Source organism: Salvia miltiorrhiza, chromosome 1 (genome assembly GCF_028751815.1).
Source record: "Salvia miltiorrhiza cultivar Shanhuang (shh) chromosome 1, IMPLAD_Smil_shh, whole genome shotgun sequence".
NCBI classification, from domain to species: domain Eukaryota; kingdom Viridiplantae; phylum Streptophyta; class Magnoliopsida; order Lamiales; family Lamiaceae; genus Salvia; species Salvia miltiorrhiza.
In genome coordinates, this window is record NC_080387.1 from 66,149,867 (window position 1) to 66,160,854 (window position 10,988).

The 10,988-nt window shown below is 39.5% G+C and overlaps 2 protein-coding genes across 2 annotated transcripts; both read left to right on the forward strand.

The window, feature by feature from the left end:
- The first annotated feature begins 1,439 nt into the window (after nt 1-1,439).
- Nucleotides 1,440-3,450, forward strand: LOC131005127 (cytochrome P450 71A8-like). The gene is made up of 2 exons (XM_057931941.1): nt 1,440-2,405; nt 2,609-3,450. The coding sequence occupies exons 1-2, from the start codon at nt 1,503-1,505 to the stop codon at nt 3,218-3,220; spliced, it is 1,515 nt and encodes a 504-aa protein (XP_057787924.1). The 5' UTR covers nt 1,440-1,502; the 3' UTR covers nt 3,221-3,450.
- A 5,148-nt stretch (nt 3,451-8,598) lies between these two features.
- Nucleotides 8,599-10,426, forward strand: LOC131005128 (cytochrome P450 736A117-like). The gene is made up of 2 exons (XM_057931942.1): nt 8,599-9,557; nt 9,640-10,426. The coding sequence occupies exons 1-2, from the start codon at nt 8,664-8,666 to the stop codon at nt 10,246-10,248; spliced, it is 1,503 nt and encodes a 500-aa protein (XP_057787925.1). The 5' UTR covers nt 8,599-8,663; the 3' UTR covers nt 10,249-10,426.
- Nucleotides 10,427-10,988: the final 562 nt, after the last annotated feature.

Consider the following 10,988-nt stretch of genomic DNA (forward strand, 5'->3'; position numbering starts at 1 on the left):
AAACTTAAAATACATATATATTTTTCAAAGATGAAGAGAATATTTACTATATGTATCAGACGATGTTAATCAACGAGGAATATATCCCTATTTATTGATTAAAATTAGCAAATGCAATTTTATAAAAATTAGCTCTTTTAAATATCCTTATTTTGTTAATCGTGGATTGCAAATTTTCTTACTTAGTTATTTGTGTTTCTTTCCAGGAACCTGTATTGATTGAAATCATCTACTACTCGATGTGCTACATTTTCAAAATACTATTCTTCTGGTTCACCAAAAGTATGACATTTTTTGTAGGCATATGTTGTAATAAATTGGTCGGTGAATTTTACGCAGTGGACTGGAGAATGGGTTCACTATTGTATAATGAGTAATTAAAATTGAATTAAAAATGATTTTGTTTTTTTTTTGTTAATAAGTTAAGGTATTTGCAACGAAAAAAAGATAAGAAAAAAACTACTATGTTCTAAAAATAAAGGGTAAATATCATGAAAACCCTTGAACTATACTCACTTTATCAAAAATACCCTGAAACTTTTGAAATGTTCTCTAAACCCTCGAACTATCAGGTTTTTTATCAAATATATCATGCATCTATTTTTCGGTTACCAAAAACGTGATGTAACTCGTCGGATGCCACAATGTAATTTATATTCTATTTTTTTCAAAATGACATGGAAAAAACAACTTCGTTTCGTACCATATTCTATCGTGTTTATCCCTAATTCTAGGTTATTAGCGTGAATTTCAAACACGATATGAGTGAATTTTAAATTTCAGAGTGGATTTTTTAAAATGATATATATGGTACGAACGATGTCGTTTTTGCCATTGTATTTTTAAAAAAATAGAATATAAATTACATTGTGGCATCCGGCGAACCACATCACGTTTTTTGTGACCGAAAAATAGATACGGGATATATTTGATAAAAACCTGATAGTTTGAGGATTTAGAGAACATTTTGAAAGTTTCAGGGTATTTTTGATAAAGTGGGTATACTTCAGGGGTTTTCATGATATTTACCCAAAAATAAAAGTGCCACATTTTTGCTAGACACCATAAATGATAAAAGTGTCATTTTTCGTGGCCTAAGTATGCACAGCACAGAGATGATAGCTGACAGGAAACTCTGTACAGTATACCAAACCTACCAGTTTTATTTTATTTTTCAAATCTATCTTAAATCTATTAATTATGCTTGCTTGAAACAATTTATCACTGTCTGATAGCTTTACGAAGTGTGGTACATGACAGCAGAAATGAATCAGAACTAGAAAGCAGGCGCTTAGTACAAGCAAGTTTAGCTAGTATATCCCTACTTGCATTTAACCTTTGACGATTGTCTAAACAATAGTCATCAATTTTGACTGGCGCATATTATATTGAGTATAATTATATTTGCTGATCCATAAATAACACAAGCATATGATTCGAACATACAACCAGCCCCAGTCCAGAAATAGGTAGCTCAGTTTTCTCACATCTCTTGTTCAAAAATGGAGGAATTAATCCAATCCAATCCCATGCTACTCACAGCTCTTCTCTCCCTCATCTTGTTATGGTCTATTAACCGAATCTTTCCCAAATCTTCGAGCAAAAGAAAAGTGCCACCTTCGCCATCAAAGCTTCCCATAATCGGAAATCTACATCAACTGGGCCCACTGCTTCACCGTGATCTTCACTCCTTAGCCCAAAAGCACGGCCCGCTGATGCTTCTTCACTTGGGCAGCGTCCCTGTTCTGATCGTCTCCTCCGCCGATCTTGCCCGCGAAATCTTTAGAACTCACGATCTCATCTTCGCGGACAGGGCCACCTTCAAGGCCACGAAGAAGCTTCTCTACGGCTGCAAAGACGTAGGAAGCGCCCCTTACGGCGAATACTGGAGGCAGATGAGGAGCATCTTTGTTCTGCAGATGCTCAGCAACAAAAGGGTTCAGTCTTTCCGTTCCATTCGGGAAGAAGAGACGGCCCTCTTCGTCAACAAGATTCGAGAATCTTCTGGGCCCCTTGATTTGAGCGCAATGCTTGCTGATGTTACTAATGATGGGATTGCTAGAGCAGCTTTTAGCAGCAAGTACAGTGAGTCCGCAAATGGAAAGAAATTCCTACGTGCCATGTCGGATCTCACGGAGCTTTTAGGGGCTATTCATATTGGTGACTTTATTCCGTGGCTTGCTTGGATCAGTCGTGTTAATGGTTTTGATAAGAGAATTGATCAGACTGCGAAAGAGATGGATCAAGTTTTGGAGAGTTTGATTCAAGAACGTGAGCAGACTCAAAAGGAGCGGAATGTCAACCACAAATATGGACAAGATTTTGTGGATATTGTGCTCCAAATCCATAATGATCAAAGTGTTGATGCCTCTATTGATCGAGATAGCATCAAATCATTATTGTTGGTAATCGCTCTCTCTATCATGTACCTTCGCTTGAAATGAACATGTTATGTTACATTTACTATTAGGGCACGTTAGTTTTTATTGCTGCCCGAAAAAAATTATCCATCTTAGAGAACATGCAAAAAAGAGTTGAAAAATAGTGAAATTATATGTTTTCCATGTAAGAGTTGTCATACTAGATGTATCGGCTTATTGATCCACAGGATATATTTACTGGTGGAACTGATACAATATCTACGGCTCTGGAATGGGCAATGTCAGAAATATTACGACATCCGACGGTGATGGAGAAGTTGCAACGCGAGGTAAGAGGAATCGTGAAGCAGAAACAAGAAATAACAGATGATGATGTACAAGAAATGCATTATTTGAAGGCCGTGATCAAGGAAGCAATGCGTTGTCACCCGCCAGTCCCGTTACTTGCACCTAAAATAGCAAGAAAGGATGTGCAGATCAAAGGCTACGACATTGCAGTAGGAACAATAGTGATGGTGAACGCGTGGGCTATAGGGAGGGACCCCATCTCATGGGACGAACCAGAAAAGTTTATGCCGGAGAGATTCTTGAATTCTTCCATAGACTTCAAAGGCCAAGATTTCGAGCTCATCCCTTTTGGGTCTGGACGAAGGGGATGCCCCGGGATCACATTTGCTACAGTCACAATGGAGTTTGTGTTAGCGAATCTTATGCAGAAATTCGACTGGAAGTTGCCTGATGGTATTCAGCCAAAAGATTTGGACATGAGTGAGAGCGCTGGACTTTCGGTGCATAGAGCTCTTCCTCTTCTTGTACTTGCCACTCGTCACACTAATTAAATAATTTGGAACACATATGAAGATTTTCAATAGTTTCAAATAATTCTGCATAATTATTTACAGTTAATGTTTGGAAATGTCACGTAAATGTGTTATGTTTCGATCTTCATGAATGTATGCTTGCCCAAGGATTCCCCTATTGTATTATATTTATATATATGTATCTGATTTGCAAAGAATTCAGACTGGAAGCAGTAGTGATCATAGATAATTAAGGTAAATGTTTTTTTCTGTTTCTTTTTAAGAATTAAGAATGAAAGTGACTAACTTTTCTAACAACAAAATTTGAGTAGTTCACAAGAAAAAAAAAAAAAAATAGACAAACAAAACAAAACAAATGTAGTGTACGCTAACAAAACAAATTTGGGCTACATCTATGTATGCCTCGTGTTCGTTTGATTTCTATTTTTCCTTATTAATTCTGTTGGCCGTTGTCAATTTTGGACAGCGTCATGTATAAAATACTGGTTGATGATTTTATTTACAGGTAGATAGTCTGCCTAACCCCTCACCCATCGGGTGTTTGTTATTTAAAAAAATAAAAAAAAAGACACACCCTCTCAATTACTCCAAGTAATTTGACTACTATTTAAGTCAGTAGTATTTGCATCATGTGTAATGCAGGGGACACTTTTTCATATTTCTATATTTATATAAAATTGATATCAATTAAATTATCATATTTATAAATATAATAAAAATATTAATTTTAACTTAATATATTTGAGTTGAATAAAAACAAAATTCACATTAACAAAAAATGATACTATGAAAAGACAAAAAAAATAAGTTAGAAAATATAAATATAAATAAAAATAATTAAAAATAGATTTATTCAAAAAAATTATTAGAAATCTTTAAATAAATATAACTTTTACATTTTAGATCAAATATTTACATAAAATATATTAAACTAAAGATCTCGTGATCTTTAATTTGATATGCATATTAAACATTTTATACTCCCTCCGTCCCGCCAGTCTTGACATGTTTGGGTTCGGCACGGGAATTAAGGAGTTGTAGATTAGTGTTTTAAGTGTGTAATTAATAAAGTATAAAATTGATAAAGTATGAGAGATAAGATAATAAAAGTGATAAAGTAGGAGAGAGAAGGTAATAATTATTACCAAAAAAGGAAACGTGTCAAGATTCGTGGGACGGAGGGAGTAGTTAGTTGACTTTCACAATTTTAGAAAAAATAAAACAAAAAAGAAGATAAACAAAAGAAATAAAAAATATATAATTTATAAATAAACCTTCAACTTTACTATAACTACAAAATTATCACTTAATTTTAAATTTGATTTGAAATTAAAAATTGTCTTTTTAATGGTTTGAAAAAGAAAATTCGTCGTTTTAATACAGTAGATTATAGATTGCTCCACATTAGATATGTTAAAAACAGGGCTGGCCCAATTCGGGGTTGGGCTTTGCCACTTTTTCAGGTCCAATGTGATTCCCATATGGGCGATATTCCGCATTTGGGCGGTGGCCAACCTAAAAAGCTATAGCTTTGACCCAATATTCACAAGTCAGAAGTCACTCACTCATCATCCATAGGATAATAAACTTTTAAATAATTTATAAGCTGTAAAATTAATTTTTAAAAGATTATAAATTTTTATACTCTTTTAATTGTTTATGAATTTTAAATAATAATTAATTTAAAATAGTAATAATATTTTTATTACTATAATTTATTATTTCATGACTATTTTTGCAAATCATCTCATGATTTACATTTAGAAACTTTTAGAATTAAATTCTTATATTCTAAGCTGCTGAAATAGAAATTTTATTAAAAAGAAAAGAAAAAAAAGAGAGACAAGAGAAATAAGGAAACAAGCAAAAGCACCCGCAAGAAACCCCGGGTAACCAAAAAAGAAACCAAGACTAAGAGAACATATTAAGAGGGTCGTCCTCGTCTAAAACATAGTCATCTTCATCGTCCAACATATCGCCCCATTTTTTCTTATTTTTTGAATAGGCCACAACCGACATAGCATGGGCTGCATCAGTAGAGTTAGAGGAGTTGATCACAAAGTTTTGCAGAATCTGTCCTCCAGACTGAGCATACTTCACTTTATTCAGGAACTCCACAGGCGAAGAAGTGTCAAGAACAGGGCCCTGAATATCATCACGGCGTGCTGAGAAATCCGAAGACATGCCATTGATTATGATACGACGGAGCCTGTGCTTGATAGAAGAATCAGAAACTCTCCCCTTCTTGGTGATAGCCCCTTTCGGACGCCCTCGTCTACGAGAAATGGGTCCTGTCGTCCCAGTCAAAGTTAGCACAGCGTTGTTGTCAGTCTGAACAGCAAGCGGCTGAACAACCAGAGGTGCAGAAGTCCTCTCGTGTTCCTGCTCAACTATCTCAATTTGGCTCTTTTCGTCATCTGACCCAGGCTGTTCCATATCCTTTCTACCCTGACTGTCCTGAGAGATGCAAGAATCTGAAGCTCGGCCTCCATTAGAAGGCGGCTTGTCCATGTTATCTCTCTGCTCATCTTGCAACTCTAGAGAAACCAACACATCAAAGGGATTGGATGAGGTAGGAGAGTCTGAAGAGTTCAGTTTCTGTCCAACCTCAGCTAAAGCTTGTCCAGCCCTTGCTGGAGATTCCTGATTTCCGGTGTAGGGACGAGGATGAACCCTGTGGTCATCTACCTTGGACTGACCACGTTCCCGGCCCTGATGTTCCGTAAAGCCCTCCTCGGTCGTGGTCGTTTTACTCCTTCTGCATTCGTTAGAAATATGTCCCACAACATTGCAAACGGAGCAGTAATAAGGCAAATTCTCATATCCAAACTTGACAGTAAAATCAATGTCGCCACACTTAATATCTAAAGCCTCAGGAATATCAGCCGAAACATCTAACTCAACAAGAATTCTAGCAAAGTGACCCACATGAGCCTGTGCAGACTGACCATCAATCAAGATAGGCGTACCCACTTCTCGTGCTACCCCGGAAAGAACCTCTGGGTGCCAATATTCATGTGGCAAGTTAAAGATTCTAATCCATACCTGAACAAGGGTAGAATGCGCTTTGTAGGGATCAAAATTCGGCACCCAAGCCTGGAGATGGAGTATACCTGAGCGGAGACGCCAAGTCATTTTAGCGAAAGCCGCTGCCCTATCCTCGTCGGTGGTGAAATTAAAAGTGAAGTAACCTTTTCCGAGAGGATGTATCGACCAACCACAAGACGGTTTCCAAAGTTGCTGAAGTTCCTCCCAAAGATCCCCTGCAAACCGAGGTGACTCACCTTTGCGGAGGATCAGCCGGCCGTGAACCGCATGGGCGAAACGCCGGACTTGTCGTTGGTGGAAAGAAGGCTCTAAAACAAGACAACGTTTGAGATCCACCAACTCTGGCCGGAGGATTGTAAAGTCATGAGCGGGGACGTCCCTAGGCTTGGAAACTTGTTCCGTCGGACTGCCATCCCTAGCTTTCAGTTTATCTGCAAAAGAGGCCTTCGGCTGAGGAGGAGGCGACACTTTCGGAGCAGACTGCGGACTGACCACTTTCGGATGGGCAGTCCCGATCGAGCGAAGCGGAATCAGTCCCTTAGGACCATCGGCCTGAGTAGAGACGCCAACAGTATGGGCAGTCATCATCGCAGCGATTTCCGGAAACGAAACATCAGCAGTAACTCTAGCAGCCTCCGCCGAACTATCTGTGACAGTGATGCTCGGAGGCATCGTGATCCCAGACTCGGGGAAGAGAAGCGCCGTCATTACTGTGGTAGAGTTCATTGTCGTCTGATCAGCAGTGGTTAAAAACTTTACGAGAGGCGGGTGCTGAGACGGAACATTGGCAGGGGACTTAGATCGAGACCTGTCAAAATTAGAAGATACTAGGGGAAGATTGAGGCCCCCCTTGTCACGATGGATATCCGGCGAACTCGAATCCATCACCGGCAGTAGTCACGGCGGCACAATCAGCGGCGAGGCGACACCAATCAGCGGCACGCGTGGATGAAGGCGACGAGCAGCAGATGCAAGCGGTGCGGCTGGAGTGGCCGAGATCTGCTTGACGAGGTTGAGGCAGCAGCGTGACACCCAGACGACGTCGGAGGCGAGCAGCGGTGGCTGCTGCGTGCTCTCCTCTCTGTCGCTGCTGCTGCTGCTCGGAGGAGGCGGAAGTCCGGTGTCGGGGCGGCGAGCAGCTCGCGGAGGAGCACGCGAGGAAACAGCACGGTGGAGCACTCGAGGAAACAGCTGACGGTGGAGCAGCACCTCGCGGTCAAAGGCAAGGGACAGCTCGCGGTGGAGCAGCACGCGAGGAAGATAGCTCGCGGTGGAGCAGCTCGCGGTGGAGCAGCTCGCGGTCAAACATCCGGTGGAGACAACTCGCGGTCAAACATCCGGTGGAGCAGCACGCGAGGAAAAAGATTTCAAAAAGCAGCACGCGGAGGAGCAGCACGCGAGGACTTTCTCACTTTCAACTATATGATTACAAATAAACCATGTGGCAGCTGCTGCAGAGGAGGGCAATAGCTTGCGAAATGAAACTTTGGCGCTTAAGGATGCAGTGGCGGAGCAGCAGTCGGAGGTTGGGACAGATGGTTTTGTGAGTGAGCAGGTTCATTATTCGATTCAAAAGGAGGTTGTTGGAGATAAGCAGTCCAATCCTACTCCGGAGGATATTGCTAGTCGTATAAATCGGTTAGAGGACCAGGTTAATCAAGAGATGTTATTGCCCTCGGAGCCGAAGCGCGGACGTGGCCGTCCAAAAGGCTCGGGAAAAGGCTCCACTCAGCGAGATGAGATCTGCTATCCCATTATTTTATGTGCACCACTCTTAATTTATCTATTTTATAATAATTAAAAATTATAATAAATTAAGAGTGATACACGATGGTACACACAAATAGTGGGACAGAGGATTCCATGTGCCACTCCAGTTCGGATCCTCTATACCCACCCTTTGTCCCACTCTCTGTCCCAAAGTTAATACTACACCGTTTATTAATAAAGTATTAAATAGAGTATTATACCGCACACTTGATTATTAATAAATAAATAAATTACTAAATTAATATTTATCAAATAAGTAAAAATAGACAATTAAAAAAAAGGAAAGGATGTCTGGCCAAATTAGGCTAATTTACAGCGCAGAAATCTTATGTGTTGTTTGCTTTTATGTGTCGCTGCTCTTTTTCTCATCATTTTTTGTTTTTCTTCTATATAAGGGTTACTAATTGGCCACATCATGTCTACTCATAAATTAATTAAATTTAAAAAATAAAAATACAAATTTGCTAACAATAATCGATCCATATTCTATGAGAATTATTATTATTATTATTATTATTATTATTATTATTATTATTATTATTATTATTATATTCGCTTACAATTATTTATCCATAAATATCCCTAACATATTCAAGGAGGAGCAATTAGAAGTAGCAACACAAAGCCCAGTCGTTTCTGAAAAATGGAGGAAATCCAAATCCATCCCATGATTCTAACATCTCTTCTATGTCTCATCTTTTTATGGTCAATTTACAGAATGTTGCTGAAACCTTCAAGCAAAAGAAAACTTCCCCCTTCACCACCAAAGCTTCCGATAATCGGAAATCTACATCAACTTGGGTTACTGGGTCACCAGGATCTCCATTCCTTATCCCAAAAACACGGCCCGCTGATGCTTCTTCACTTAGGCAGCGTCCCCGTTCTGATCGTCTCCTCCGCCGATTCAGCCCGCGAAATCACGAGGACTCACGATCTCAGTTTCGCCAACAGGCCCGTCTACAAGGCCTTCAAGAAGCTGGTCTATGGCTGCAAAGACGTCACCCTCTCTCCTTACGGCGAATACTGGAGGCAGATGAAGAGCATCGTTGTTCTGCAAGTGCTCAGCAGCAGAAGGGTTCAATCCTTCCGTTCCATCAGGGAAGAAGAAACCGCCGTTTTCCTCAACAAGATTCAGGCGTCTTCGGGGCCGCTGGATTTGAGTACCATGTTTGCTAATTTTACTAATGATGGGATCGGTAGAGCAGCCTTCGGCGGGAAGTACAGTGAGTCTGAAAATGGAAAGAAATTCCTGCGCGTCATGACGGATCTCATGGAGCTTTTAGGGACTATAAATATTGGTGATTTTATTCCGTGGCTTGATTGGATTGGTCGCGTTAATGGTTTCGATAAGAGGCTCGATCAGACCGCCAAGGAGATGGATGAAGTTTTGGAGAGTTTGATTCAAGAACGCCTGCAGCAGACTGAGACTCGATCGTCCAAAAATGGAGAAGATTTCTTGGATGTTTTGCTCCAAATCTATAACGATGAATCTGCAGATGCCTCCATTGATCGAGATAGCGTCAAATCATTACTTATGGTAATCTCTATAACTTTAGTGTTTCGTCACTATTCTGTATGTAGATTCTTTGTTGATGAGCAGTTTTGTGAGTGTGTGGCAGGATGTTTTTGTAGGCGGAACTGATACAATATCCACAGCTATGGAATGGGCGATGTCAGAACTCTTAAGACACCCAAAAGTTATGGAAAAGTTGCAGCAGGAAGTAAGAGGAATCGTGAAAGAGAAGCAAGACATAAGAGATGATGATCTAGAAAAAATGCATTATCTCAAGGCTGTGATCAAGGAAGCTCTACGTTTCCATCCACCACTCCCACTACTTGTGCCTAGAGTGGCTACCAAAGATGTGCAGATAAAAGGTTTGGACATTTCTACAGGAACAATGGTGATGATCAATGCGTGGGCTATAGGGAGGGACCCGGTCTCATGGGACGAACCAGAAAAGTTTATGCCGGAGAGATTCTTGAATTCTTCCATAGACTTCAGGGGTCTTGACTTCGAGTTGATCCCGTTTGGGGCTGGACGGAGGGGATGCCCCGGGATCACGTTTGCTGTTGTTGCTATGGAGCTTCTGTTAGCAAATCTCGTGCATAAATTCGACTGGAAATTGCCTAAAGGGGTCGATGCAAAAGATTTGGACATGACTGAGAGCCCGGGATTGACAGTTCATAGAGCCACTCCTCTTCTTGCAGTTGCTTCTCACACTACATAATTTGGAATACTCTATCAAGATTTTCAAGTTTCAATCAATATTACCTATGCAGATTATAAAATATTTACAAATGTGATGTTGTTTTTGTCTTGTCTGATGTTTGTAATTTGTAAATGACAAATAAAATCCTGTTGATCAACGTCAGAAAAGATATTGGTCTTCAATATCATTTGGCATATATTTTTAGATTCTTGAATGATGCTTGGCAAAGGCGGCCGTATTATAATATTGATCTTCTATGATGTGGTTTTTGGTATTTGTTTAAACTTATTTTATATTTATAATTATTTTGTGCCCCACAATAAATAAATTTTGGATTTCCTCATCCCTCAATAGAAATTAACGTTACATTTTTTGGTTTCACTAATGAGAATGTACGTTATTTATTGAGCTTTTTAACAATAAAGGTTTGTGGAGTATGATTTTTTATTTAAATTTCACAAATAAATAAAAAAATTTAGAGACAGCGTCATGATGGACTCGAATCCAGGATCTCAAACATTGAACATTAATCATCTACAATTAATTTGTTAGATCAACACACGCACACTATGAAGTATAATTTAATTACTGATGTTGGGTGGGCGACTTTGTGCATTTCATTTCTTTTTTAATTTGTTCACCTTATTGATAGCGATATTATCATTTTATACATCTCATTGTTGCGATGATATACTTCTCTGTATCGTTCTAATTTTATCGGATGTCCCCGAAGGGACATTGGTGTGATATACTTATAA

Excerpts from the sequence above, each read along its gene's own strand:
- LOC131005128 (XM_057931942.1), top strand. The coding sequence starts at position 8,664 with ATGGAGGAAATCCAAATCCATCCCATGATTCTAACATCTCTTCTATGT. Across the intron at positions 9,558-9,639 it reads GCGTCAAATCATTACTTATG|GATGTTTTTGTAGGCGGAAC; the intron begins GTAATCTCTATA and ends AGTGTGTGGCAG.
- LOC131005127 (XM_057931941.1), top strand. The coding sequence starts at position 1,503 with ATGGAGGAATTAATCCAATCCAATCCCATGCTACTCACAGCTCTTCTC. Across the intron at positions 2,406-2,608 it reads GCATCAAATCATTATTGTTG|GATATATTTACTGGTGGAAC; the intron begins GTAATCGCTCTC and ends ATTGATCCACAG.